The 27274-nt window shown below is 52.5% G+C and overlaps 12 protein-coding genes and 1 non-coding gene across 14 annotated transcripts; 8 read left to right on the top strand and 5 right to left on the bottom strand.

Moving 5' to 3' along the window:
• Window positions 1-514: 514 nt before the first annotated feature.
• J3458_019608 (uncharacterized protein) lies at window positions 515-868 on the top strand (the record flags this gene model as incomplete). Its single annotated transcript, XM_066121589.1, has 1 exon — window positions 515-868. One exon carries the CDS (start codon window positions 515-517, stop codon window positions 866-868), a length of 354 nt encoding a protein of 117 aa, XP_065973203.1.
• Window positions 869-872: 4 nt separating this feature from the next.
• J3458_019607 (uncharacterized protein) lies at window positions 873-2500 on the top strand (the record flags this gene model as incomplete). Its single annotated transcript, XM_066121588.1, has 4 exons — window positions 873-1020; window positions 1143-1327; window positions 1381-1684; window positions 1965-2500. 4 exons carry the CDS (start codon window positions 873-875, stop codon window positions 2498-2500), a joined length of 1173 nt encoding a protein of 390 aa, XP_065973202.1.
• A 1046-nt stretch (window positions 2501-3546) lies between these two features.
• On the top strand, window positions 3547-4567 carry J3458_019606 (uncharacterized protein; the record flags this gene model as incomplete). Its single annotated transcript, XM_066121587.1, has 3 exons — window positions 3547-4031; window positions 4115-4281; window positions 4374-4567. 3 exons carry the CDS (start codon window positions 3547-3549, stop codon window positions 4565-4567), a joined length of 846 nt encoding a protein of 281 aa, XP_065973201.1.
• Window positions 4568-4738: 171 nt separating this feature from the next.
• On the bottom strand, window positions 4739-5619 carry J3458_019605 (uncharacterized protein; the record flags this gene model as incomplete). Its single annotated transcript, XM_066121586.1, has 3 exons — window positions 4739-5095; window positions 5173-5313; window positions 5455-5619. The coding sequence occupies 3 exons, from the start codon at window positions 5617-5619 to the stop codon at window positions 4739-4741; spliced, it is 663 nt and encodes a 220-aa protein (XP_065973200.1).
• A 367-nt stretch (window positions 5620-5986) lies between these two features.
• On the top strand, window positions 5987-6058 carry J3458_019604. The gene has a single exon. It is a non-coding gene; the product is annotated as a tRNA-Gly (tRNA).
• A 35-nt stretch (window positions 6059-6093) lies between these two features.
• J3458_019603 (uncharacterized protein) lies at window positions 6094-7180 on the bottom strand. Its single transcript, XM_066121585.1, has one exon. The coding sequence runs from the start codon at window positions 7080-7082 to the stop codon at window positions 6480-6482; it is 603 nt and encodes a 200-aa protein (XP_065973199.1). The 5' UTR covers window positions 7083-7180; the 3' UTR covers window positions 6094-6479.
• Window positions 7181-7479: 299 nt separating this feature from the next.
• Window positions 7480-8591, bottom strand: J3458_019602 (uncharacterized protein). Its single transcript, XM_007815468.2, has one exon. It carries the CDS (start codon window positions 8364-8366, stop codon window positions 7581-7583), a length of 786 nt encoding a protein of 261 aa, XP_007813659.2. The 5' UTR covers window positions 8367-8591; the 3' UTR covers window positions 7480-7580.
• Window positions 8592-11877: 3286 nt separating this feature from the next.
• taf6_2 (histone H4-like TAF Taf6, SAGA complex subunit) lies at window positions 11878-13341 on the top strand (the record flags this gene model as incomplete). Its single annotated transcript, XM_066121584.1, has 2 exons — window positions 11878-12271; window positions 12338-13341. The coding sequence occupies 2 exons, from the start codon at window positions 11878-11880 to the stop codon at window positions 13339-13341; spliced, it is 1398 nt and encodes a 465-aa protein (XP_065973198.1).
• Window positions 13342-13599: 258 nt separating this feature from the next.
• J3458_019600 (uncharacterized protein) lies at window positions 13600-14292 on the top strand (the record flags this gene model as incomplete). Its single annotated transcript, XM_066121583.1, has 1 exon — window positions 13600-14292. One exon carries the CDS (start codon window positions 13600-13602, stop codon window positions 14290-14292), a length of 693 nt encoding a protein of 230 aa, XP_065973197.1.
• Window positions 14090-17777, bottom strand: J3458_019599 (uncharacterized protein). The gene is made up of 5 exons (XM_066121582.1): window positions 17338-17777; window positions 16739-17212; window positions 14347-16682; window positions 14225-14288; window positions 14090-14131 (listed from the first exon to the last, which is right to left on the bottom strand). The coding sequence occupies exons 1-3, from the start codon at window positions 17485-17487 to the stop codon at window positions 15327-15329; spliced, it is 1980 nt and encodes a 659-aa protein (XP_065973196.1). The 5' UTR covers window positions 17488-17777; the 3' UTR covers window positions 14090-14131; window positions 14225-14288; window positions 14347-15326.
• Window positions 17778-18266: 489 nt separating this feature from the next.
• Window positions 18267-18938, top strand: J3458_019598 (uncharacterized protein; the record flags this gene model as incomplete). The annotated part of the gene is made up of 1 exon (XM_066121581.1): window positions 18267-18938. The coding sequence occupies one exon, from the start codon at window positions 18267-18269 to the stop codon at window positions 18936-18938; it is 672 nt and encodes a 223-aa protein (XP_065973195.1).
• A 2497-nt stretch (window positions 18939-21435) lies between these two features.
• On the bottom strand, window positions 21436-23276 carry tit1_2 (tRNA dimethylallyltransferase, mitochondrial). 2 transcript variants are annotated; one of them, XM_007815464.2, is made up of 2 exons: window positions 23027-23276; window positions 21436-22938 (listed from the first exon to the last, which is right to left on the bottom strand). In XM_007815464.2, exons 1-2 carry the CDS (start codon window positions 23147-23149, stop codon window positions 21622-21624), a joined length of 1440 nt encoding a protein of 479 aa, XP_007813655.2. In that variant the 5' UTR covers window positions 23150-23276; the 3' UTR covers window positions 21436-21621. The 2 variants fall into 2 exon arrangements, with proteins under 2 accessions (XP_007813655.2, XP_065973194.1); XM_066121580.1 differs by having other exon boundaries at window positions 21536-23272.
• A 162-nt stretch (window positions 23277-23438) lies between these two features.
• Window positions 23439-26194, top strand: SEC61_2 (translocon subunit). The gene is made up of 3 exons (XM_066121579.1): window positions 23439-23741; window positions 23808-25152; window positions 25219-26194. The coding sequence occupies exons 2-3, from the start codon at window positions 23894-23896 to the stop codon at window positions 25292-25294; spliced, it is 1335 nt and encodes a 444-aa protein (XP_065973193.1). The 5' UTR covers window positions 23439-23741; window positions 23808-23893; the 3' UTR covers window positions 25295-26194.
• The last annotated feature ends 1080 nt before the right edge of the window (window positions 26195-27274 follow it).

Here is a 27274-nt window from a genome sequence, read left to right as displayed (position 1 = left end):
AAATTGGCTCCATCGAACATCAAAGTGAGGGGGAAGAACTGCCTCGTTGCACAAGAGGCGAACCGGAAGCAGTTCGCGCGGAAAAGTCTCAAGGAATGAGGTGAGCTAACAGCGAAATATACAAAGGCAATAACACGGTTGGAGTGAAAAGAGACATATCAAGACGCACCCCCTGACAACTCGAGCTTGGGCCACGAGGCCTTTTGTTCCTCGTTCCTCACGGCACATAGCTTATAATATCTTCCAATCATATTCCCTACATTCGGAGTTCCGTGTGGAGGGGGGCAAGCCGAGACAGGCAACACAACATGCCCGATGAGCAGGGTGATATCGTCAGAAACGGCCTGTCCTCTAATGGAAATGGTTGGGCTGAGTCTAACATCAGCTTAGCAGTATCCCAATCTCGTCTTTTCTTGAAAGACACATGGTATCTTCTGCTCGGTTGCAAAACGTAACTCATCCTGCTTAGATCCCCAAGCCTTTCCCTTTCCAAACGTAAAATATCACGCAAGACATGGCCAGCAGTCACACTCCTACCATCAATGGCGACATCAACGGAAAGGCCGGCAAACACGCTGCCGCTGTCTCGATCACAGCAGTGGACAGGGTAACTCTCACGATTAATCATCTCACGATCAACGGCCTGCTCTCGCAGAAGCAGGAGCAGCAGGAGCACGGATCCGCCGCCAGCTTCCGCAACATCATGTTCGCCGAGATTCCAGGTCGCTGGCACGAGGCAAGGCTGCTAGACGTGCAATCTCAAAAGGGCTTTATGGGACGCGACCAACTGGGGGCCGCGGCCGCTCCAGACTGTCGACACGATGCCCGCAATGACGGGCCATTTGTGTCCCCGGCTGTCGGTTTATAATGCCATGTCCGAATTCGAATGCCTGAACCTCAACGTCTACACCCCAGTCACTGCATTGCAGGACGCTGCGAGGAACGACCCGGAGTTGCTGCCGGTCATTGTCTGGATTCACGGGGGTTCCTTTGAATGGGGCGACGGGAGCTGCGAATGCGGTAAGTACATTGGAGAAAGGTCTTCGAACCCCGTAAAATACGGGGAAATTCTCAAGGGGAGTCCTACAGCATCCTTTTTTTCTTCGCTGACAAGAAACACGCTGACTGGCCGGACATTCCAGACGGGCAGTATCTCGTGAACCGCTCGATACAGACGTCCCGGCCCGTGCTGATGGTCAGCATCAACTACCGACTGGGGATGCTGGGCTTCTTTACGTCCAAGGAACTGCGTCAGGAAGCCCGCGATCGTGGTGAGGCCGGGTGCAGCAATCTCGGGCTTCACGACCAGAGGCTGGCACTCCAATGGGTACGTAACACCAGCCCGAACTCACAGCACCTACTCGCCACGTACCAGCGTAGCTGCATTCTTCTAACATGGGGCTCCCGATACTCGAACATGTCCACAACAACATCCATTTCTTTGGCGGCGATGCGTCGCGTATCCTGCTGGCTGGGGAGTCGGCCAGGGCAATCTCCGTCCTCGCCCACCTCAGGGGCAAAGTACCCATGGCAACATCTGCGCTGCTCATGTCCCCTGCCATGATAGGCCCGAAGCCCTTTGCCGAATCCCAGCGTACATTTGACAAGGTGTGCGGGACCCTGGGCGTCGCAGGACAGGAGATGTCGGCCAGCGAGAAGCTGGCGGCGCTGCGGCGTCTCTCCTGTGAGTAGTCGCACGAGCTCGGCGCCAACAGACTGGAGTCTATCTGTGCGACGATCCCGTCTTTTTCCAAGACTGGTCCGGGCAAAGATTTGAAGAGGTGCCGACCTTTCCTCACTGGATCATGCGCGTTGTGGTGGGCGAGCTGGGCGAGGAGATGGGCGTCAGTGGGTCATCACTAGGGCAACGTTGCCGCCCGCCGAGCTATTAAAGACCTGGAAACAGCTGTATGGAGACCCAGTAGTATGCTTCTGAAGTGTTTGCGCATATAATGTGGCCGGAGATGAGGCCGTTGGAGTTGGGAGCCAGCGCTTCGCCCAATCCCTCGTTGCGTACGTCGGCGATGCCTTGTTCAGCAAGGCCGTCCGCTCCATTGCCGAGACGCACTTGAGCTTTCGAAATGCCAGCCAGAGCGCACAGCCTCAGGTCCATCTCTATCGCTTCGATCAGCCCGACCTCGTGGCCGAGGGCGAGCCGCATCGAGGCCGTGCCTACCACTCCCTCGACAACAGCTTCCTCTTCTATTTCCCTGCCGTGGCGGGAGACAAAGCCCCAGAGCAAATGCGTACCACGGCGGACGAATTCAGCGGCGCGGCGCTTCGTCTGGCCCACGGGGATGAGCTGTGGGAGCCTCTCGGCAAAGAGAGCACCAACAAATTCGCCATCTTTTCAGGCGACGGGATGCAGGTGGTTCCTCAGACTCCACCAATTTGGGCGCGTCTTGTAGATACTCCTGAAAGGCTGGAGCAGCTTTTGTTGGGTAAGGAGCTCTTGTGGAAGACGGCGACAATTGCCACAGGCAAGTCTGGTGAGTCGTAGTCAGATGTACACCGGCCAACCTAAAGGTCAGGGCATGTGTGATTTGACTGTGTGAGTAGAACTGCGTTGAGACTTGGGAAATAGTGCGAGAGGACAAATCAGTGCATAGTCACAAGAACATTACTGCGTGTGCGCAGCACCCATGGAACTCCGATTCGTGTTGGCATACTCTCGTCATCAGTTTCGGCATAGCCGATCATTGCTTGCCTCACACTTGATTCATTCCCATTGCTCCTCTCTAAGCATGTTTTAGGGTCCATTATGAGGAAACGTCCCAAGGTTTGACTCTTGTTAGCTTGGCTCGGAGCGGTGACCAGCTGTCCTATAGCTGCACTTACAGAGCCCCAACGCGCAACACGCCGTGTTTGGAAGTCAGTGTCAGAATAGTAAAGCAATACGCCAGAATTCAGGTTTTCTTTCTGTCTGAGGAGGATCAAATTACCAACGTAATTGCTACTTCTGTTGGTGCTGGGCGGTTCAGCTACACTAAAGACTAGTCAAAGACATATTGTATGGTCTCGTCAGACAATATATGGGCAAGAAAAGGGTCATAAATACCAAGGGGAAAACTAACCACAGCGAACAACTACATTGGAGTTATTCTTCTTGCTCACAGTTAGCTGTTACACGTGCTATTGCTACAATGTTACGGTTAAGTGTCTTCACCTCTGTCGTTTCAAGTCGGCATTGACCACCAAAGTCGTCGCATTGGCCATGCATATTACGATTGTTGTTGGTGATCCAGTCAAATGTCAAACATCAGGCATTCGGCCTGTGCTTTGAAGCACTGCCATAGAGTGCCACACGGAGTTCCGCGTGTAACGCGTTCGTACCGCTTTCGTACAGCCAACTTCCAGAAATCAACGGCCTCAAGTTGGTGAAACACAAGAATTGCATTACTTGTGTAATTTTTCCGCTCCTCTCCTCTTCACACCCATTTCTTTATAACTGAAAAAAGGGAAGCGTTCACACAGGGAGCTCGAAGCAAAAACTGAGGAGCGTAGGACAGTTAACAGCAAACGCGTTTCAGTGATTTGTCTCCCTCCATGAAAATGACCCCAGCCACGACTCCAGACAGCGTCGTTGAATGGCGCCGCAGCAATTGGACAACATTTGGCTACTGTCTCATCGTGTCCCTGGGGGCCATCCTTTTCGGCCTCGACACGGCCACGATATCCGGCGTCATCATGATCAACAAGTTCCAGGAGGACTTTGGCGACATGGGTCCAATCACGGGCGCCTTTTCCATCTCAGCCGGCGGCCAGACACTCCTATACGGACTCTTATTGAACGGGGCCATTCTTGCCAGCATGGTGTCCGGCCCGATAGAGACAAGGTACGGGCGCAGGGCTGGACTGTATTGTTGTGCCGGGACGTCTCTACTAGGCCCGGCTGTGCAAGTCGTGTCTCCGAATATCGGCATTCACGCGTTCGAACGCGTCATTACCGGCGCTGGTATCGGGTTTGCCGCCAACTTCTGTGGCACTTACTGGAGCGAGATTTGCATGGCCAGACACAGGGGTCATGTCATGTCAGTAGCTGCAGAGGGAGGGCACCCCCCCGTGTTCATGAAAACTGCAACTAACACTTGGGCCCCGGTTTGTGGTCTTTTAGCATGATGTATCAAGGCTTCATCAACGCTGCTGCGTTTGCAGGCGCCGGCATTATCCAGGGCGTCCACAATCTCAACAACAAGTGGGCATGGAGAACTCCTCTAGTGGTCATGATGAGTGCCCCATTGTTAATGCTCTTGCTCATCCCTTTGCTGCCAGAGACTCCCAGTAAGTTCCGTCTCTCCATTTACAACTCAGAGTATCGCACGTCTCCCGCAAAAGAGTGGCTTGGAGGCTGACGCTGTCCACCTTTTTCCCAGGATGGTATGTCACCAGGGGTCGCTATCAGGAAGCTCGCGAGTCTCTCGGAAAGGTACGTGGCACGACATGGCCGCCTGCCGAGCTGGACCGTGAGATTGACGACATCACGGCCATGTTTGAGCTGGAGCGCAGTCTCGAGGGCTCGAGGGCACGAGGGCTCGACAACATACCGAGACTGCTTCCGCAAAACTGACGCGAGACGCACTCTGATCATCCTGATATTTGTTCTGGCGCAGGCTTTCACTGGCATACCTTTCATTGCAGGGTACAGTATGCTGTCTCCCTGGAGCCGGTGCTGGCCGTCAAAAGTTGCGCCACTTATCCTTTCCCGGGGAACCCATCATCTCCTTCCAGTGTCTAAAAACTAGAAAGCCGTCTTGCTGATAGGTCGAACGAGGACACAGGTATGGCACGCTTTCTTCGCGCTCTCGGGCATCAAAGAGCCGTTTCTGGCGGTAGTCATCACCAGTGTCTGCGGCCTCGCGGATCGATGGCAGCGTTCCCGCTGGTTGGCATGTTTGGACGGCGCCAGCTCCTCCTGACGGGCAGCATCTCCTGCGGGCTGTGTATGCTCCTGTTCGCCGTGGTCGGCACCGCCAAGACCAACAGCGTCGTGGCCGCCAACATTCTCGTAGCGTGCGTGTGCGTGTATCTGTTTGCGTACGGAGCAACCTGGGGGCCTCTCCCAATCGCCGTCATTACGGAAATCCTCCCGAACGGCCTGCGTTCTAAAAGCATGTCAATGGCCACTTCACTCGACTGGCTGGCCTCCATGCTCATCACTGCGGCACTCCTTACCTTGTGAATCCCCAGTATGCCAACATTGGCGCTAAGCTCGGCTTCATCTTCGGTGCCAGTCTCATCGCAGGCGCTGTTTGGCTCTACTTTGAGCTCCCCGAGACCCAGGATCGTACCTTGGAGGAAATCGACGAGATTTTTCTTAATGTGAGTTCCACAGGCCCTGTTCCTGTTTCGTGTCGTCGGCTACCCCCTATCCCATGTGATTATTGTTTTGTGCTTTATGCTCTTGCTCAAGCATTCCCGCCACAGCATCTTTCCGCAAGAAAATTGAAACGCTACGTCTGCACCGGCCAAATCAGAGATGGTAACAAACGGGTGGTGGCCGAGGTCGAGAAAGAACCGTATGACGAGGTGAGGTAACGACCGCCGTATGCCAACGTCCACTTCACGATGGTGCGGCAAGGCTCGCCCCGAGAGGAACTTGGAACATGGTATGTCGTTCATGGAGTTTGGAAGTTTGCCATAGTTCCCACATGCCAGTAGCACAACATTGTGAATCTCCCCACATGTCTGGAGCGAATTGCCTGTGTAAACTATTGGATTCCATTAAATTTTCGCTGCGTGTAAAACATGACATGGAAATGCCACCAATGTCAAGAGGAACAAAAACCTCTGCAAGCAGAAGGCGACGAGTCATGGTCGTACTCTTCTTCGCTTGGCGGCCAGATTCGGGCTGTTGCATAGCTAACTGGCCTACGGTTCACATTGTGCAAAAGTAGTATGTCGAAGGGAGAATTTGGAGCGATCAGGGGCAAACATCCGGATCTCTACAGAACAAGTATTAGACTAAGGCGCCACTTGTCAACGATTAGCGGCCATGGTGTAACGGTCAGCATGGCTGATTTCCATTCAGCCGATTCGGGTTCGACTCCCGATGGCCGCAGTCATTTTTTGGATTTTTTTGCTGTTGTTTTTTTTCTCGCATTGCATTATTATGCTTTTACGTTCTTTGCGTGCCTACATCTTTTTGTAAGGCAACGCAGAATCGGTCTTGTTCCTTTAAACAATGAGTAAATTTGTTTCCCGCGCTGTGTCAACGGTTTTGTGCCGCACCCACATGCCGTCCTTGGTCCATCTCCCAAGAAACCTTCTTCGCAACTAGGATTACGACTTGGGAACCGAAGCTTCATCCAGCTGTATACAGATGCTAATGTGTTTACAATGGGGTTACCAAACCCGTCATTTGTGGACGAGCTTCAAATCCGAATGAACCCTCGAGCAATTTCTTATCAGTAACGATATTAAACCCAAGAAAACGCCATCCATCACTTGATCAACAATCACATTGTCCAACCCATGCAGCTTCAGTCCGAGATACAAATATACTCCCGCGGCCGCTTGCTCTCGCCGTGTCCGTCATCCTCAGCTACCGTTTCCGTTTCGGACCTTGCGCCATCCTCGTCATCCGAGATGAAAACAACATGCTCATCATTGACCACCTTTTCATCTTCCTTGTCCCTTTCAACGACCTTGTCCTCTTTGTCTTTCAAGTCTTCGCCGTCCTCATCCTCGTCTTCCGTCTCCGTCTCGCCGCTATACTCATCACATGTTAAGTACGTGAAACCCGTCTCGGCGTAATGTTGACCAGCTGCAGCTCCATCAGCTCTGCAATTCAAATGCCGCGCGCGACACTCACCCCAGACTGGAAACTTGTTCAGCTCCCCCCAGTCGCCATGCTCGTACAGCACTGCTGCCTCGTCGAATCTACCAGTCGGGATGTGAATCTCGCGTCTGACCCCAGAGCCATCGGTGTAATTCATCTTGTTGGGCTGCATGACAACCCGGTAGTGCCTATGTGGTTGTGGACGCTCGCTGGGTTCGGCCATGGCGACATGTTTCAGTTTAGTCGTAGATGTTCCAACTGGCGAAGACGAGTCTGGAATCGCAGGCCAAGTGCAGTACATCATATGAGGGCAAAGGGCTCAACTGGTTGCCACAATGCCCAAGTCGTCTTACCGTGTTGCCGTCTATCACAATGTCAACCTTTCGGGGGAGACGACTGTTGATTTTTGCGAGCTGACGAGGTCATTTTGATTTGGCTGCCCTGCATTTGGGTGGCACAAGTCAGCAGACCACACCAACCGTGTCGATGACCAGTACAACTCTCCGTAGGTAAGCAGTTGCTTCGGATAGGTTCGACTCATCGTCACGAACTTGACAAGTACGTACATACGTCACAAACGCGAGTTAAGGAGAAGAAAACTCCTCACAAGAGTAGACATCAACCAATCTCGGATACCCAAGTTACGGATACACGGCTGGCTTGGACAAGTTCACAACACGCAGTATAAGAGATAAGTGGGTAGCATGCAGAGTCGATATCATGTATTAGGATATTATATAATTATTGTCATTCGAATACAAATCCCACATCGCCGGCATGCTCATCATGTTAGAAAAAGACCTTACAGCAAGGCAATGGCACCCAGGGCAAGGAGGACCTTGGCAGGGGCCATGGCACCAGCACCGGCGGTAACAGGGGGGTTGGTAGAGTTGCCAGAGGGCTTGGCGCCGGTGACAGTAGGGGCAGGAGGAGCAGGCTTAGTACCGGAGCAAGTGCTCTTGCAAGCCTCGTTGTTGGAGAAGCATGGGGACAAGTTGGCACCAGGCTCGCCGCGGCACTTGTCGTATGCAGTGCTGCAGTTGTCGAGGCAGCCGTTGCCGCCGGCAGGCTGGCTAGGGGAGGCGGGCTTGGAGGGAGCGGCAGTGGCACCGGGACCGGTAGGAACGACGACGCCGGCGGTGGTGCTGACGCCGGGCGTGGAGGAGCAGGCGTTGGGGGTGACGAAGCCGTTGCCCTGGAAGGGGTTGTATCCCAGGCAAGCGGCGTACTTGGAGGCGCAGGTGGACTGGTTGGCTCCGGGCTCCCCGCGGCACTGGTTGTAGGCGTCGGTGCACTTCTTGGCGCACTCGTCGCCGCCAGGAGTGCCGGTGGGAACGGCGGTGGGCTGGACGGTCTTGCTGATGGTGCAGGGGCAGTCGGTGATGGTCAGGGTGGTGGCAGAGGTGACGGTGTAGGTCTTGGTGCCCTGGGTGAGGACCGTGGGAGCAGGGCAGTAGGTGGTCAGGGCAGTGACCACCTCGGTGGTGTAGACGACGTGAGGCGTGGCCGTGGTGTTGTGGAAGTCGCCGGCGATGGCGGAAGCAGTGGCCACGGCAGAGCCGAGCACAACCATGCGAAGGGAGCTCATTTTGTTGGTGGTGGTTTTTGGCGTGTTGCTGTATGTAGAACGAGGGACAGTGGTTGTAACCTAGCGAAGGGAAGAAGGCTCAAGTGCGTTTACCGGAGAGTCTGATGGTTGAGTCTTGTTGTCGGATCATCGGGGAGGGCGGCCAAAGGGGCTTCTTTATACCACCCTTCATGTTCGTGTTTTGCCCCTTAGGCGGGGAACAGACCCAGAATGGGGGGGGGGGGGGGGGGGGGGGGGGGAACAGGAGTCTGTACGAACGGAGTCGTACATGAAAACAACAGCCGTCATGGCACGAGTGGCGAGGCCGAGTTCCTGGTTGTACTACGTACCTGCATAGCTCGGATCGAATTAGCATCGAGGGCCTCACGATACTAGTCCCACTATACGGAGGGAAGCCAGAACCGGGAAAACGGAACTTGTCCATATCGAGCAGCACAGCAGGGTTCTTCCCCCCCGAGTGTGGTTGCTGACCGTGTACTTGCCAAGCCATCAGGTCATGCTCAGCCCAATAAGCACAGCGTGCTTGAATGCGGTTCCTGAGCCTTCATGTGGGTTCCTGGTAGCACAACGTTCTAGTTCTTTGGGCACAAGTGGGTGGGTATAAAAAGGAGGTTTAGTCCGTACTACTACTAGTACCAGGCTCGTATCCGGAAATTGGGTCTAGTAACGATTTTGAGTTTTTCGCAGCCTAGCAGGGCGATGAGCTAGTTATTACTCCGGAGAGTCAATGCGGACTTGGCTCCTCTCGGTCGGCATTGTGGCGAGACGAGTACGGAGTAACTGCTTGTTCGGCGTGATGACTGTCTGCAATCAAACGGTTTGGCCAAACATGCTGCTATCCTGGCATTCAAGCTGCCAGTTTGCCGATCGAGATCGCGATGCGTCGTAGCTACTCCGTACAGTCTACAGAGCAGCACTAGCACTAGATCACCAACTAAACGTACGAACTCTGATATATGACGTCGAATGGAGCTGTGTGGTGGAGACGACGCTCGCGAGATGCATCCACACAAGGCCCTCTCGTGCCTGACAAACATGTCCGGAACACGAACGGTCGGCGTGACGGCGCAATTCCAGGATACGGACAAGTTCATCCCAAATGCTCAAGTACCACAAGGCTGTCTCACGACACGTTTCTGCCGCCGATTAGAGTTTCCGAGCCAGATATCACAGATGATGCACGCTTCCCGTGTGATAACGGTGTGATACCGCAGCTCTTCGGCCAGTCGGATCGCGCCGTCGCCTGCTCCGTTTCAGCAGAGCAAAAAAGGAATTCAAACTCGTCCCTCCCTGGCTCCCACAGCCACTGCCGCCGCGGACCGTGGAATGCCAGCCAAAGAGAGTACTCCGTACATACACCAGCATTGCTCATCTCCACTAAATTAGTAAATCTAATCTCCTGCCAACAGGACGGGCTGGACGGCAACATGCCTCGGTCTGCGCCCGATAACGCCGTTCCAGCCGTGAGCACGCCCGGCGAGGCACACTCCTGCGAATAGCAACACGGCGCGTGTTGGCGGGTGCAGCCCAGAGTGACGACTTCACAATGAATTGTCCTGTTTCTTTTGTGACAATGACTGCGGCCAGAGCAAGACACACACGAGATGTTGTTCTTGGCTTGTACTCCCGAGTGTGATTATCCCTCCTCCCTTGCCGTTCACTTTTTGGAAAAGTACGCCTACGGAATATTCCTTTGACAAGAACATGGTCACCCATGTCTGCTTTAAAGTGGCGAGTTGAGAGGCAATCAATGCCGCTTTGCATTGATTTGTTTATTACTACCTGCTCGTTTAGTATTTATTAAAGTGGGTCGGGTTAGGGTTGGGCGTGGAGTAGTCTCGCGACATTGTCGTTGAACAGGGATAACAGGTGGATATTCTCCCGTAAAAAATGTTTCATAGTGACATTTCAAACGGAGAGGAATGTCCATGTGCATAATATAACTCATACATAAGTACCCCGTAATATTCTCATTTACTAGCAGTTACGTGCGAGAGCAGTCGCGAGTCGGGCATTCCAACCTCCCAAGTCAAGCTAAAGGCTCGACTAAGAGCGCTAGGCGCGAGGAAACAAGGATAAGGACAAGGAGACTGCACATGCTATGAAGATTGCACCGCGTCGTTTACTTGCCCACGATCGTGTACACGAGCAGCTGGGTCTCAGATGAGAGCAGATCCGTAGTTGTCGTGTAATGTGACTCAACCGAGGCTTCGCATCTATCAAGCTTGCCTTTGCGCTTGACCACAGGACTCACAAACTATTATCTCCCTGGCCGGAGAAATCAACAATCTTCCAATGCAAAAGCGCCAATAAATTCCTCCCACTCTGCCTGTTGGCCGCCAGACCATAAGGTAAGTCCTTTGAAGGAGGCGGAATCAGCGTCAGATACGGTCTCGCACTTTGCATGTCGCCGAACCCATTGGATACCTGCACTGGGGCAACGGGTCAAACCTGGCTGCAGGTGTTATTTTTAAGATTCATGCTGACGGCATAGGATCTGGGCCTGGACTTTTTGGAACAAGAGCAGCAGCCGTGTATAAATGGCTGCGATACACGACTTGACGAACGAGGCACCCCGCCTTACACCTGACTTCTGTAGTCGAGTCTGGCTATCATGTTGAAATAGTTATGCAGCGGTGCAGACCTATAAGGAGTGTTGCCGTCGCTTTCTGCCTTGGTTGCGCCAGAACTTCAGGTAACATGCCAGCTCAGCAATACACTATGTAAAGATAATCCACAATGCCCTGCAATTTGTAATGTTCCAGTTGCCACTGCTTTGGCCTAGGCAGTTAGATTGAAACGAGGAGGCGTCACTTCTATATTCATGGAAATGGGTTCAGCCATCACGTATGACAACTATACTGGCTGCCGTAGTCAAGGCTAGGAGACATTTTTGAAATACATACTACCAACTCCGCAAAACCTAGTCATATAAACCTTGTCAAAATAGAAGAAAGAGCTCGAGACTGGCGTCGGCTCTGACTAGTTCAAAATAGAGTGGGAGCTGTCACCAGTCTTGCCTTTCGATAATTCGTTACTACTAACCTGTACCAAAAATCCATGTCATAACGTCGTTTCTTGATCCCAATGCCGCTCGACAACATTTTGCACTTTATTGACCGACAAAAGGTTACTGGAAGAGTCTAAAAGCCGATACAGACAGATAGAAACGGAAATGTATGCTGATTCCTGGCTGATTGACGCCCAAGGCTGTGGACCAGTCGGCTCACAGACGGTAGGTTAGTATACTTGTGCGGCGGTGAGGGAGGAGAAAGTATGGACTTGGTTGCGGAGAATAAAACAAAAGCCAAAGATGCAGCAGTGATGGAGTGTTGAGATGAAGGGAGATGTAATTGCTGTGAGCGTGGACTCTGTACAGAAGTAAAGAGTGGTTAGGGTTAGGGTTATATGTGGTTGGTCTGGGGAGTACGAGTGGGGCGACTTGACTTCTCATCTTGCATCCGCTTCCAACTCCAGATCTACCACTCCCACCATCTCGTCATCGCCCACCATGGCCAACGAAGCCCCCCGGCCGAAGCTCCTCTGGAACTCCGACAATGTCAAAGATGTCGCCGAATCCGTTGGCATCAGCTCGCTCAACGACGAAGCCCTCAAGGCACTGACGCAGGACGTCGAGTATCGCATCGGCCAAGTCATTATCGAGGCGCTCCGCCTGATGCGCGCCGCTCGCAGAACGACCCTCACCGTCAACGACGTCTCCCTCGCACTCAAGGTCCTCGATGTTGAGCCTCTCTACGGATATGATTCCACACGACCGCTTCGCTACGGCGAGGCGAGCCTTGGTCCCGGCCAACCGCTATTCTACATTGAAGACGAAGAGGTCGATTTTGAAAAGCTCATCAACGCGCCGTTACCCAAAGTTCCTCGTGACATGAACTTTACAGGTACGCTGCCCGTTATCACCATCACTTGGATGTCGCTAACCTCTTTTATTTTATATAAAAAAACAGCCCACTGGCTCGCAATTGAAGGCGTCCAACCATCAATACCCCAGAACCCAACGACGGCCGAATCTCGCTCCCAAGAGCTGCTTCCCAAAGGCCCTGGCGCAAATCCTGCCCTCGCTGCCCTGGCCGGAAACGACAACGTCGCCGTCAAACCCTCCGTCAAACATATTGTCAGCAAAGAGCTCATACTGTACTTTGACAAGATCCAGGCCGCCATCCTCGACGACAACCCTGACGAAGAAGTCGTCCGCCTGCGCCAAGCGGCACTGGGCTCTGTACGTGACGACCCGGGTCTGCACCAGCTTGTCCCGTACTTTATCAACTTCATCATGGACAGAGTGACGCACCACCTCGACGACACGTTTACACTCCGGCAAATGATGGAGCTGACGAATGCCCTCATCGAAAACAAGAGCCTCTTCTTAGACCCATACGCCTCCTCGCTGTCCGCCCCAGCATTGACGTGCCTGATGGCCCGGAAGCTAGGCACAGATGACGGCGTGGACGCCATGAAGGACCAGTACGATTTGCGACAGCTGGCTGCGTCGTTGGTGGGACGAATCGCCCGCAAGTACTCGGCCTCCAATACCCTGCTGCGTCCAAAGCTCACGCGCACGTGTCTCAAGTACTTCCTGGATCCCACGAAGCCGCCTGCCGTTCTGTACGGAGCCATCTACGGACTACTGGAAGCTGGTGGCCCCGAAGCCATTCGCGTGCTGGTGCTCCGCAACATGAAGACGTTTGACTCGGCCATTCTACAGCCGATGAAGGAGAGGTCCGAGGGCAGCATTGAATACGAGATGCTGGTGCAGGGTCTCGTGCAAGCAGTTGCATCGCTGGCGCAGCGCGGTGAACTCGGCGTTCCGAATGGGATCAATGGTACTGCGTCAGACTCTGAGCTCTCCGAGTTGAGTGAGTTTATTGGACCAATCGTGGGGGGAAAGATTGCGGCCGCAGGTAACCGTGCTTTGGTGAGGACCATCCTCGACGCTCGATCACTGGCATAAAAGGGATTTTGCAGGGGAGGGGCGGGGGAAAAGGGCTTGGAGGAATCGGCGAAATTGGCGTTTGGGAGCGATGTCAAAATTGGCTTTGATTTCACACGGGCTTCAGGGACAACTCTGACCAACTTGGGTACTCCGTAGACAAATCGGAAACCAAAAAAAGAAAACTAATGAAAGAACCCGCCGTACGGCTGATATTCTACACAATGTGCACTAACACAAAAGCGCACACTTGTCTGTCCACCACTGCCCAACAAAACCATGCCAACCTCCCCGCATAATACAATTCATGATTTCTGTTTTTTTATCTTTGCCCCTGCCAGAATTGACATCCCCCTTTCCACCTATTCACAGCCCGAAAGCCAAATACAGTCCACTCAGGATACTCGACGTCCAAAGCGCCATCTCGCCCCTCTTAATGCTCGGCTTGGCGAAGCCCTTGCCCAGATCGAACCACAGGTGCCTCAGCCCGTTGATGAAGTGGTACGCAAACGGGAATCCGAGCAGGAACTTGACGCCGCCCTTGACGGCAAACGGCAGCGCGGCAAACGCCGACGCGAGGCTCGCCGTCTCCAGGTGCCACCCCAGCAGCGGCGCGGCCAGGTACGCGCTGAAGTAGACGTACGCCGCGCCCGACAGCGTGCAGCCCGTGATGCGCGTCCACGCCGAGTGGCCCAGCCACGTCTGCTCAATCTTGTAGATGCCCAGGTTGGGCGACACGGGCCGCTGCAGCCGCTGCTTCACGAGGATCTGGTGCCCGTCGTCCTGGGAGATTTTGGCCGTCGCCACGGGGCTTTTTGGCCAAAAAAAAAACACAAGAGTCAGCCCTTTACTTCCCCCGCCCCCAAATTTATATCTTCACAAAATCGTCATGGTGTCAACGTACCGAGCCTGCACGCCAGCAGCGATGGCTACCTTGGGCATTTGGGCGAAAACGCCGGGCCGCGCGCCTGATGTACAATTAGCCCACTGTACACCTACTTGCCACCGTTGGGGGGGTAATGTTACCTCTGCGCAGGGCGGCTACGCCAGCCCGCTGAGCAATCATGTTGTCGATTTCGAGATTACTTTTGGTGTTTTCCTGTTATCGGCGGGGACGAAAGCGAGGGTTGAAGAATCACGGTGGTTGCTGGCCGTCGGGAACGGAGCTTGCTTGGACGGGCAACTTCGGTTCCTCGGTCCAAAGCGCCAATCAGGGTGCGCCAATTCCTCATCTGCGGGACACGTGATCCGACTCGCCTATATGGGTCACGTGCAGGAAATTCCAACTGGTAGTTCTGTGGTGCTGTGGTCGATGGGTTCCTTTTGTTTTCCCCTCTCCTTTCCTCTCTCCAGATAGTCACGAATGCTCGCTGCGCGCCGTCTTTGCTGGAGATGGGACGGCGTGGCTGCACGGTCTTTGGACCGAGGGGGCTTTCGGAGAGGGAATTTGATCCGTCGTTAATCTCGGCACCGGGTTTTTAAGCTGTCTTGGTGCCGTTTCATTTTGAGATCTACATTTCGTGGTGTCGTGATTTTTCTTCTTTTTATAACATGGGCGTGCTCAAGATGCTTATTGGTGGTGTGACGTTGACAGCACGCTTGTGAGACATGCTTTTTTTCCTTCTTACGAATTTGGATAGCGTACTGTGATGGCTGAACGACGGTGGCTGAATAGCCCGCGTGATGCCTTTTCCAAAGTTCACTTGCTGGCGTTGAATCACGTCGAATTGCACAACCATATCCTGCAAACAGTTTTATACTTCGAGAAGCGACTACTAGTAATGCCAATCCGGACGTCCGCAGACGCCTGTAGTAGAGTGTTTTCCAATCGTGGTATTGTACATGCACCCGCGAGTGTCACCCGTCTTGACCCGATACGCCTCGTAGGAGGGGAGACGTTTTCCCCCATTCCCTCTTTGTTGCGCCCAAGAAACCAAGCCGCCTTTTAAATCATGTCATATTTTTCGAAACAATGAAAGCCCCCCTTCGACCCCTACCATGCACCTCTATCGAAATTGTCCCGAGTTTATATTATTAGAATTGTCGCCCATCAAGCTGCCATCGGTTGCGGCAGGGAACCCGCCGTATCCAAACATACCCACCGAAAGCTGTTCCTGGGGATTCATCATGTCTCCAAACATGTCCCAATTGACGCTGGACATGTCGAGAAGGCCTCCCAGGAAGGGATCTACATTTGCACCCTGTTGCTGCTGCTGCACAAGATTTTGCTGCGGCATCTTTGGGGTTTGCGTGCTTTGAAATAGTGCAGCGGATTGCCGTTGAGCGTCGTTTTGGCTGAATATGGGAGGGGTTGCTCCGGATAGCTGTATTGAGGATCGGGAGTCGTATGAGGGTAGAAGATCCCGCAGTCGCTGGATGAACTGCGGTGTTTCTAAATGACGACCGGCTTGCATAAAGGCCTGCTCACGCAGCTTCCACCCCTTCAAAGTAATTTGTGCCTGGACGGAATATTGCTTCTGCGACATGTCAAATAGTTCGGTGTGGTAACCGTAAAGCCGCTCGACGCCCGCCCAGCCTCGATCCGCCAAGCTGCCGGTAGGCCGTTGGCACAACTGCCCAGTCATGACGGCAAACACGTCCAGCTGAAAATATGACTTGACAAACCAGAGAAACCCGCACTCAGCCATGGGTTGATATTGATCCAGTCTCTGTTCAGTTCCCAGGACAAAAATCTTGAACAGATTGTCTTTGGGACCAAAAATCTCGGTGCCATACTCGGGTTGCTCGTGAATTGGCACCATCATATCTTGGATTCTTCCCAAAAGCATCTGCCGGACGCCTTTAGCAGCGTTGTGGACGTTGCCGGCATTAACGTCGATGTACTTTTGCTCCATGGCCTGGAGTTTTTCGTCGAGCTCTCGACACTGTTGACGGAATTTAGCAAAAATATTTTGATGCATGGCATTTGAGGCGTCCTTATCTGGGCTTAGATCTTGTCCCAGAATGGCAGCCTCAAACGCCTGGCCGCTGTTGTTATTGTCTGTATGCATCTTGAACTTGTAAATTTCATTCATAACCATGACAAACGCCATTTCAGTGGGACCATCGCGAGGTTGTATTTTCTCCGTTGACCCTGGGAAGAGGTCTGCGTCATTGACGTTTTGTGGTGTCTTGGTATCCCAGTGTAGGGGCTGTAGGGACTGGCTGAGGCCAGATAACATGGCATACTTGGAGTCTTGGATGATAATCTGCCACCAAAGGCGGCGGCGCATTTCTGTTTCGTAAGGCTCTAGGCCAAGAATCTTGCCATCACGGTGATATCCCATCTTTTGAGCAATGCGGACAATGGTACCAGTAAGCACCCATGCAGCATGACGATCATACCGGCCTTGCAAGCAATGCTATTCCAAATATTAGTTTTCATTACCAGGTGGCGATTTTTTTGGTAAAGACATACCATGAAATGAACCAGAGCCTGTAAAGCGGTCATGTTGTAGTTCTTCAAAAAGTTGAATCGTATCAAAGCCACCTTTGTTCCAGCCAGGAATTTTTGAATAGCTGACTCCCGGGACATGCCGAGTAGCTGGATGGACTCGGCTTCACTCAAGGAGAGAGCTGCGCTCGTGTAAATAGACAACACAAGTGCTTGCTGGCAATGTTGCAGGCTGGCAATGTTGGTGGCACCTTCCATGACCATTGGTTGGACGGTAGGGACGTGGACCACCTTGAACAGGGGATTCACACGCTCCAAGAAGAGTTGCCACAGTTTGAAGGCATGGATTGGATCTGGGACGAGATCCTCGATGTTGGCAGTGGAAAGGTCTCCAGGAAAAAACAAGTCGGTGTTGTTCTCTGGGGTGAGCTCTTCTGAGCCAAGTATACTTGAGTCCTCGGGATCCTCCGTGTCAACAATGTCTCGCATGGCTTGCAGCTATTCATCAGTCAGCACAAATCAGTTGGCGGAAGGGCTTCGCGGCCGCTATAAGACCAGACTACCAGACGATATGCAGTCGCACAATCAGGCTCTAATTCATAGTACAATGGCAAAAGTCGTACCTCTTCATATACTGTAGCCCAGATATAGCTGTCCATAAACCGAACACTCCCATCGTCATTGACCATCCGACATGCTGGCTTCCAATTACTTGAATTGTCCGAGCCTAAGGGTGTCGGTTCCGATTTATCCGACCTCACAAGGTCGCTCATTGCTGGTGTCTCGGTCTGTTGCGGCGGCGGCGGCGGCGGCTGCTGGCTTGGAGCAGAGCCATTGGCGTATTGTTTCAGCAGTTCCTCACATCGCGCCAGACGCTCTTGAAGGTCCTGGTTGGGGCGACGTCGTTTACGAGCAGGCGCTGGTGTGCTCGGAACACATGTGACGTTTGCCTAAGGCGCAGTGAGCTTGGAGTTCTTTGCAATATTATGCCTCGTCGAGGTATCCAGGCTCCCAGAAAGCGGGACCCAAGCAAACGGGCGGGATGAAATGGAGAGGATCCCCCCCTCCCCCGAACCTTGCGGCGCGTGCCGTACCTTGATGCAGTTGGAGCATGGCGAGTTGCGATCGCATTTGATTTTCCGATGTTGACAGAGGACGCATGCCAGAATTCGAGCATGCCTCTGTGGCGCCGCCGGCGAAACAGTTGCTGACATGACTGGGCCCGATTCTTCTCACATACCAGACAGAGCTGAGTGCAGTGCTTGGGAGGGGTAACCAAGGGTCGCAGGAGAATATCAATAGAGGCCAAGGACCAGAAACCGGTCTCGCGACGGTTTCTGATACTCTGTATAGTTTGGCACAAAGTAGGTGACACATATGCTGCGTGGAAAAAATTGCAACAACAAGCTGACAGAAGCTGGTTAGAAATCTGACGTGAGTGAAGCCAATCTGAAGGTGTGGCGAGGCGCTAAGGCAAAGGGATCCGATCCATGGGTACTCACTCCGGCTGGAGGACCTGGCTGTGCGGCGTGCGGCTGGGCGCCGCCTTCAGATGTCCGCTGACGACGTTCCAACGGCAACGGCAGGAGCACTAGACTGGTGCAAAAGGCAAGAGCGACCGAGGGACGAGAAGTTGGAGGGTTGGAGGGTTGGGGGTTCAATGTTGAGGGGGAGACGAGCAGCCCAGCAATGTGACGCCGCTACGCACCTCGAGCTCAACCCGACACCAAAATCAGTCACGCCAGTCTTGGGAAAGAAGTTGAAGAGGTCGAGGCTTCACGACGAGGGCTGCTCGCCTTGTAAATGCATCCCGAAGACCAACCAAGGGAATTGTCACATTTCCATGGACAAAAAAGAAACCTTTGGAGACGATTCCGCAAAGAACATGGCAGGACATGAATTCGGCTGCCTACTCACCCTGGAAACACTTGGGCGCTGCCTTGTCCGTACCTTTAATTCGAGATCTCAATCGCATGCTTGGCAACATGTCTCCTCCACCGACGTGGACATTAACGGCGGGGGTCCCCGATATAACAAGGCTTTCCAAGCAACATCAAGGCAAATGGAACCCGGCGACTTTGGTGGATCCATGATATGCCTGCAGCCTCCCAAGCCTCCCATGCCTGCTCCTTTTCCGCTTTGCGTCCATCCGTCAAGCGTTGAATACGTCAGCCATGTAGGTCAGCAACCCGTCGCCATCTTGGAAAGGGCCACGTCAAGGTGAATACTATGGCATCTCGACAGACTTTTGGAATGGACCGGATACCCGTGCCATTGGTTTCCATTTTCTGTGTGAGTTTGCCGGTAGAAGGGAGTGGAGCCTCTGCAATTGAATAATTGAACAACACTTGGTAAATCTGGGGACTGGTCCCATCGCTCACTCGGCCGGTAAATGACAATTTCAACAAAAGGTCACGGTCAAACGACGAGAAAACTCTGCCGGCCTGCAATACTCGCGTCGCATTCGTTGGGATTACAATTGCGCCATAAATGAACAAGATTATTTACCGGGACCTTCTAGAATATCTAAACGACCCTACTACGAATATGGAACTGCGAGAAAATAAAGAACCGCTTGGTCACTCCGTAGAGTCATCGGTCACGCGGCCTGAATGTGGTGGCCGAAGCCAGGAGGTCAATATCCCTCAGCCGCTCGAATGGGCCATCTCGTTCTGTAAAAGCTAGAATGCGACGCATCAACGCCCGACCGTTTGCCTAGTCTTCAACTGAAGCCTGACCGTTCCCTCCTGCTGCGGCCGATGCGCCCGGTCTGGGGAACTGATAGGCGGAGCTTCGTCGGGTATGACTCGACGTCAACATGGGTCTAACGGTCCGTGAATGCCAAGCGCTGTTGGTGCTGCCATCACAACCTTCACGGTCTCAGTCATAATCGACTACGAAATCAGTGACGTTGCAATGGTCCTGCGGTGGACACGGTGTACCCAATGCTAAAACGAGGCTTTGCCCTCGAGAAACGAAATGGCTGCCTCCTTGGGTCCTTGTGCGGAGATGACACCACTTGGCTTATCAACCAGTTGCTGAGTAAAGGAGGCTCCGAGCGCCTTTGGTGGACTTGTTGCGGAGGAGATGGCACGGTAGGGCCAGGAACTCCGCCATCATCTATAGTCTGGCAGAATATATTTACCCACCGACAAGCACACACTACTATGCTATAGTATGTTATAATGTAAAGCGCCATGGCTAGCTAATCTGGCCAAATACGTATTGCCTCTTTTCTCATGGTATTTCTTCCCCGGATGGCATGCCTCCGCCACTTCGAATGGCACCGGACGGGCAGGATTGAGTTGCAAAAGATTGATATGGAATCAGCCTGGGACTAGCATGTCAAGGAATGCTAGGCAAGGGGGTTAAAACCTTATTGCCTTCAAAAAACCTGGTCCCGCTTGCTGCCTGGGCAAGGCATCATCACGACGCATCTTGTTAGAACAGTAGGAGGCGCCAAGCCCTTTTTTTTTTTTTTTTTTTTTTTTTTTTTTTTTTTTTTTGAGACGAGATACGGTTCGGAGTATATCCTTCACCATACGGATATAGCAGGGTGCTGACCCATGTATATATACTCCGTGCCATCTTTGCGTATCATGACTTGGGCAAAATACTTTTGCCGTACGCCTAACCACATCAATTGCCATATTCGTTGTACTTTATTTACGCAGTCTCAAATATACCGATTGTCAGATGACCTGTTTTACAACCACACAACTCGCGAGCTGCCCGGAATAGCACTTGGCTCAACCAACGCCTTCTCTCCTAGGCTACGAAGCTCATCGCAATAGGGAATGAACAGGGTGTATCCCATGGTGAAATTTCTGGTCTAAGCGCCGAGACACAGCAGGCTCGGCTATGACAGCAGCTTGAAAGTGTGCTACCCTTTCCAGTCTGGAATACACCTGAAGCATATCTGGTAGAACCCGCCGACACCTTTTTCTACCGAGAAGGGCCTTGTTTTCCGAGTGGCTAGTTTCATAATCATGGGCAGGTTATGGCAGTCGGTGCAATCATTAAAAGTATGTGGCGCTGGTAAGAGCTTATTTGCCACGACGGGCTCCAATGTTCTCTCGCAAAACAGTAAAGTAGCCTTAAAACCGATCATGTCCGCCGTGGAGTCGTTCCAAAAAAAAAAATAAGAAATAAGGCAAATAGTAATACACCTTAACGCTTACTTTAAATGTATTGTAAAATTTTAATGTGCAAAACGTTAGGAAGCTATGCATAGTGTCTTTAAGACAGGGGGACCACATACATCTCCACGTTAAAGTGTCGTCGATGTCAGGGCCAGTATATTCGGTTACTGGATAATTGATCCTTCATAGGAGTATGGAAGGCCAAATAAGCTAGCTAAATGAGAGTGAGGCATGGCCAGAAAATGTCGCCGTCGCTCTCTCGATTCGTACTATATACAGTAGTGTCGACCATGGACGCCAGTAGTTCCAACTGCTGGCACTAACATATGGGCCAGTGATTGAACTTGGTATCAACTGCCTGCCACTGCGAGGGTCATGTTCACCAGTACCTAGGTATGTACCTCTCGGCATCATTGGGAAAGATGTCTTTTGATTACGATGGCGTTTGGCGCCACGCCATTGATTCGCAGGGCTGGGAATAACTTGGTACCTGAGGGCCGACCTGAGTGCAAGTCTGTCCCGGGACGCAAGATAGCTGTTACAAGGAAGGTCAGCGAGGCATGGAGCCAAAAGCTTAGCGGGGTTTACTCTCCCGATGTGCGGGAGACAATTAGCTGCTGAGATCTTGAGAAACGAGTCGACATGTTTAGACAAACTTGGAGTGGGTGATGCTGCAGTGCTAGGGGACAATATGAATATTTATGGAGATGGCTTGGCAAAATAGAGAGTCGCAGGTTGCCAGTGCAATATGCGTATTCAATGGCATCAATTGGCAAATATCAAGCCTATATCCGGACTTGACGCTCGTGATCCATCAGAGTCGGGCGATGCCTTTACCTCACCCCCCTTTTGCGCATCCACAGCAACGAGGGCCAGTTTGGTCTTCTTCTTCACTGCTCGTCTATGCCCCACGCTCTTTACATGCCTCTCCCATGCCTGCTCCGTCACTAATACCGTCCGACACATATCACACGTTCTCTTAATCGGTGTCTCCTTGGGCCTCAACTCAAGCGCACTGCCAAGGACTTCTCTCGCCGTTTCAGAAACGTCCACCGCCGCTGGCCGTTGCTCCCCTTTCAAAAACAACTCCGTCAGCTTTGCCGCCGGTTCAACTACATTCGTCTGAAACTGAGACACATCCGTGCTATCAACTAGGTACAAACTGCTGACTGCTTCATGACCCTCATCCTGCAAGCGGCGCATTTGTTTAATGCGAATCCATTTCGTTTGATAGTTTGCGTAACGTCTCGTTGCGGTCTTCATGTCTTCCAGGCCAGATCTCTTCAGCTTCTCGATTTCCGTGACATCTGCCCCTGCTTCGAGAGCGTTTAGATATGGTTCGAATTGCTTGTAGCCTATAGACTGCCATATCCCCTTTGTCAAGTCCATTTCTTGGCCCGCGTCTTCGACTTTTTTCTTAAAGCCGTATAGCTCATGGACCTCGTCCAGAAGCCCGGAATTGAGCATCTTGTCACACCGCGTGTCGAGGCGCTCAGTAAGAACTTGCCTGTCGGAATAGACCCAAAACAAGAGCTTTTCCCAGGGTGTGGTGGGGATTTCTCCGCTGGCAGCGGCTGCTCTGCGCGCCTCTTGCTCAGCGTAGAACTGCGAGGCTGGCTTCCCTGTATGCAGGTAGATTTCTAGCGAACGCAGGATTTTGCGGCGGTCGTTGGGGTGCCACCTTTCTGCCATGACGGGATCGCATTTCCGGAGCTCTTCTAGGAGGACCTCTGTTGACTCTTCCAGAATGGGGAATGATGCGGATGGGTCTGTTTGCTGGACCTCATCGAGAATGACGTCGGTGAAGAGAAGAGGGTCGACGTAATATTGTGTTCCGCCCACGAGGATGGGCAGATTTCCCCTGGCGCGAATTTGGCTGATGACTTTGTTGGCTTCGCGCTTGTAATCATCTACGTCCCAGGGGAGGTGGTGAAGGGGGATGTGGCCCAGGAGATGGTGAGGGATGCCTTTTTGCTCGGCTGGGGTGATTTTGTTGGTGATGACGGGGAGGCCATTGTATAGCTGCATGGCGTCCGTATTGATGATTTCTCCTTTGAAGCGGGTTGCGAGCTCTACGGCCAGCTGTATTACAGGACGTTAGGTGTGATTACGAATACGCCATGCTGGTATTGAGACGTGTTATAACTTATGAGTGTGTCGTGTCACTTACGTCTGATTTGCCTGTGCCGGTTGAGCCCAGCACTACCAAGAGTGGTTCGGCCGGAGCTTTGCTACTCGCCATGATTGAAACATTGCGCCGAAAGAGATGACCCAGGCGAGTGAGCATCGGCATCTGAAGCTTCCTAGAGTTCCATTGCAGGAGCTGCGCGTGTAGTGAAAGCTAATATATGACGCCGAGAAGCGCTTTAAACTTGTGTGTGACGAGTTTTCTCCAAATTGCAGAGCAGACTCCCAGTGACCCCACCCACAGTTACACCTAATTGAGTGCCGCCAGGCTAGAGGTTTATAGGTAGTAGCTCCTGCCCAGAACCCGACGATAGATGCAGCTAGGCTCTGGCTGTGGGGTTAGATCACGTGCTGTCCCCCAATAATTTTGGACTGGACACATCTACATTTTGGGACACGAGGTGAAGCCAGATCGCCTACCTCCCTTTCCCTGTGCCATTTCGCCCATCAACTTCTCCTACCCACATATAGGGCTCATTGCCAGCTCGATTTCTTTTCCTCTCCTTTCTCTCCCTGGATGAATTAGTTTCGGTCCTTTTTGTCTTCGTCCTTTGCCCCCTCTGTCCTCGCAACCGCCGCCATGAGTTCCCGTAAGTAGTTGGATAATCCTCCCGTCTTCCCCCTCGCGACACTTTTGCGGCTGGCGGCTTTTGCAAATGGAGCTTGTGAGCTCTCCCAGACCCGATACTCGTGCCTCAGTAAGACCAATTGGCGCGGAATTGGTTTGCGACGACATGATACTAACGCGCTCCATACTTGGACAGTCCGATTTCTTGACTTGGTCAAGCCGTTTGTGCCGTTCCTCCCTGAGGTTCAGCAGCCGGAGACCAAGATCCCCTTCAACCAGAAGATGATGTGGACCGCTCTGACGCTTCTGATATTCTTGGTCATGAGCCAGATGCCCCTGTACGGCATTGTCTCGTCAGACAACTCCGATCCTTTATACTGGCTGCGAATGGTCATGGCCAGTAACCGAGGAACACTGATGGAATTGGGCATCACCCCCATCATTTCTTCTGGCATGGTCTTCCAGCTCCTTGCTGGCACCCACATGATTGATGTCAACCTCGACCTCAAGTCCGACCGCGAGCTTTACCAGACAGCCCAGAAGCTCTTCGCCTTCATCCTGTCCGCTGGTACCGCCACTGTCTACGTCTTCACCGGCCTCTACGGTCCTCCCTCGGACCTTGGCGCCGGCATTGTCTTCCTGTTGATTCTTCAGCTTGTTGTAGCTGGCATGATTGTCATTCTCCTTGATGAGCTTCTCCAGAAGGGCTACGGTCTTGGCAGCGGCATCTCCCTGTTCATCGCCACCAACATTTGCGAATCCATCATGTGGAAGGCCTTCTCCCCTACCACAATCAACACTGGCCGTGGTCCCGAATTCGAGGGGGCCGTCATTGCCCTCTTCCACCTGTTGATGACCTGGCCCAACAAGCAGCGCGCTCTCCAGGAGGCTTTCTACAGACAGAACCTGCCCAACATCATGAATCTCCTGGCTACTATCTTGGTTTTCGTCGCCGTCATCTATCTCCAGGGTTTCCGCGTCGAGATCCCCGTCAAGTCTTCCCGCCAGCGTGGTGCGCGCGGCTCTTACCCCGTCCGCCTGTTCTATACCTCCAACATGCCCATCATGCTGCAGTCCGCTTTGTCCTCCAACGTCTTTTTGATCAGCCAGATGCTGTACTCACGCTTCTCTGAAAACCTCCTCGTCCGTCTTTTCGGTGTCTGGGAGGCCTCGGACGGCTCTGCTCAGCTTCACGCCGTCTCTGGTATCGCCTACTACATGTCTCCTCCTCTCAACTTCAAGGATGCCCTTTTGGACCCCATCCACACCGCAGTCTACATCATCTACATGCTCGGCGCCTGCGCTCTCTTCTCCAAGACCTGGATTGAGGTTTCCGGCTCCAGCCCCCGCGATGTTGCCAAGCAGCTCAAGGATCAGGGTCTGGTCATGGCTGGCCACCGCGACCAGAGCATGTACAAGGAGCTGAAGCGCATCATTCCCACTGCTGCTGCCTTCGGCGGTGCCTGCATTGGTGCTCTCTCTGTTGCCAGCGATCTCATGGGTGCTCTTGGCTCCGGAACCGGTACCCTTCTCGCTGTCACGTAAGTATTTACCAAAGAACTGCCCGGCGACAATAAATGCGTCAATTGAAGCTAACATCGACCCAGCATCATCTACGGATACTTCGAGATTGCTGCCAAGGAGGGCGACCTTGCTGGCATGAAGGGCATGATCATGGGCTAAGTTACCAATTGTTCAGACATCCTCGATCACAGCTCCAAGGAGATGCATTTTCTCGCTCGAAAATGCCCTCTCTCATTGTAAACACAGCTTCTCCGTGCCCGATAATTAGGGGGGAAAGAGCCGGCACATTGTGTAATAACATTTCACGTGTCAAGAACAAAACAAAATTGGCAGGTTAGGAGCATACTATAAATACAAAAAAGAGGCATTCATCTTGTTTACTTTTTTTTTCTTTTTGCATCAAGCGAAATTCGGGGAGTCTGGGATGCGAAAACGATGATAAAATTAATATTTGGACATGGCATCAGGCGATGGGCAGGTTGGGCTTGTCTTTTTCTTGGGTCACATGAAGATGAATAGAGTGGCAATATACCATGGTTTTTAGCAGGCCCATAATCATCGGGCACTCGAAACGGGTGTAGAACTGGACAATTAAAGTATTGAGATGCGTAGGACTACAGAAGAGTAGTTGCATTGTTTCCTTCTCGGGGACAAAAAGGATGTGAGGTGACAATGTTTTATTCGCACATTCCAGCGTCTTCAATGTTGTGTATGTGATTCGCAAATATACGGTGACAAGAGTGCAGAAATCTCTCGGGTCGTAATAATGACTGCGGAGTACGGAGTAATGCAAGGCGATTTAAGCATGAACAGTCAGACATTCGTCACATGGACTGGTATCTAAGCTGCTAATCGTGCCACGATTGGCAAACGGAAAATAAGATGCAGGGTAGTGCCACACTGGCAGGGTCTTAGCCGCACAGTAGTTCTGTGGCTTTGAGCACAAATTAAATGACTGCACTCATTATTGGTTAGACGGTGTTTAGTATTCGCACAAGCGTCGGCGCACTTCATTTAGCAATGCGTGAATTACTGTGCGGAGTTGGGGTCCGGTAGGAGGGCATGAGCAGAGGGAGTCATACGGTGGACGGAAACGCGCTGGCTGCATGATGAAAGATGGGATTGGTAGTTCAGAGATTGAGATTCCCGAGATCACATCGCTCGCTTTGCTGCGTTCAGCTTATGCGATGGGAAGCTTCATTCTTGATGATGAACCACGCCCTTGGGATACTCCACTGCCGTCCGCCAACTTTTGGATTCAAGGGTTCGGACATACCATTTGGCCGGATTACGCTCTTGATCCCATGACCAGCTTTTTTTTTCTCTTCATTTTGCGCTGTGTCGCGCCCGGGCTACACTGCGAGATAATACGGACGAGGAAGCATGTGCAGAAGCAACTACGCGCTGATTCGTCTGGGAAAATGATGTGGTGGCTCTAGATCGATACCGAAAAACAGAGCCTCGCGGTACGTTGTGCGCCATTGTACCATGTTCTACGGAGTCCTGTACTCCCAACCCAAGGGTTTGGCACAATCCATGAACCCAGCAGTCTGCATGAGTGGCTCATTTTAGTCATGACTCTGCAAACTTTCGCCAAGGCGACATCAAAATTTTTGATTAGTGTGCGTCTTCCAGACATGAATGACGTTTTGCATTCGCGCTAGTTGGCGGTATTATCGGTACTATCAACCGACACAATCGATGTCGCGGGGGAAGCCGCCAGAGTCGAGGGTGGCTGCCTGTCAGTTTGGCCGGCTTTCTTCATAAATGATAAATGACTTCAGTCATGCCCCGGGTCTCTGGATCAGAGGCTGGCTTTGCCGGGTACGTCGTCCGACTTGGTCCCCGGATGGTGGATACTGCAGCTAGTTGGTGGATTCCTGTCTCCCGCATGTTGATACATAGTTGACAGGACTGCCAAACCTTGCTGGATAAAACTCATGCAGGTTAGCCGATGCTCATGCAGTGGGAAAGACAGAATCGAACCTGTTTTTGACATGGGGGATTCACGAGCACTCTCCTCGTCCTTTGGACAAGTAAGAACTTTCAGTCGCTTTTTTTCGTGTTGAGCAGTCGAGCTCAATTACAACATCGCCAGTTTGCTTCTGGACGACAAGACAATTCTAGCAGTCACGTGCG

The sequence above is a fragment of the Metarhizium acridum genome (genome assembly GCF_019434415.1).
Source record: "Metarhizium acridum strain ARSEF 324 chromosome Unknown scaffold_568, whole genome shotgun sequence".
Classification (NCBI taxonomy): Eukaryota; Fungi; Ascomycota; class Sordariomycetes; order Hypocreales; family Clavicipitaceae; genus Metarhizium; species Metarhizium acridum.
Note: the sequence above shows the minus strand (reverse complement) of the source record. Positions and strands in the feature narration are given on the sequence as shown.

Excerpts from the sequence above, each read along its gene's own strand:
- J3458_019603 (XM_066121585.1), bottom strand. The coding sequence starts at position 7,082 with ATGATGTACTGCACTTGGCCTGCGATTCCAGACTCGTCTTCGCCAGTT.
- J3458_019602 (XM_007815468.2), bottom strand. The coding sequence starts at position 8,366 with ATGAGCTCCCTTCGCATGGTTGTGCTCGGCTCTGCCGTGGCCACTGCT.
- J3458_019599 (XM_066121582.1), bottom strand. The coding sequence starts at position 17,487 with ATGAGCGACCTTGTGAGGTCGGATAAATCGGAACCGACACCCTTAGGC. Across the intron at positions 17,213-17,337 it reads GGGCTACAGTATATGAAGAG|CTGCAAGCCATGCGAGACAT; the intron begins GTACGACTTTTG and ends ACTGATGAATAG. Across the intron at positions 16,683-16,738 it reads AGGCTCTGGTTCATTTCATG|CATTGCTTGCAAGGCCGGTA; the intron begins GTATGTCTTTAC and ends TATTTGGAATAG.
- tit1_2 (XM_007815464.2), bottom strand. The coding sequence starts at position 23,149 with ATGCCGATGCTCACTCGCCTGGGTCATCTCTTTCGGCGCAATGTTTCA. Across the intron at positions 22,939-23,026 it reads CCGGCACAGGCAAATCAGAC|CTGGCCGTAGAGCTCGCAAC; the intron begins GTAAGTGACACG and ends CCTGTAATACAG.
- SEC61_2 (XM_066121579.1), top strand. The coding sequence starts at position 23,894 with ATGATGTGGACCGCTCTGACGCTTCTGATATTCTTGGTCATGAGCCAG. Across the intron at positions 25,153-25,218 it reads GGTACCCTTCTCGCTGTCAC|CATCATCTACGGATACTTCG; the intron begins GTAAGTATTTAC and ends ACATCGACCCAG.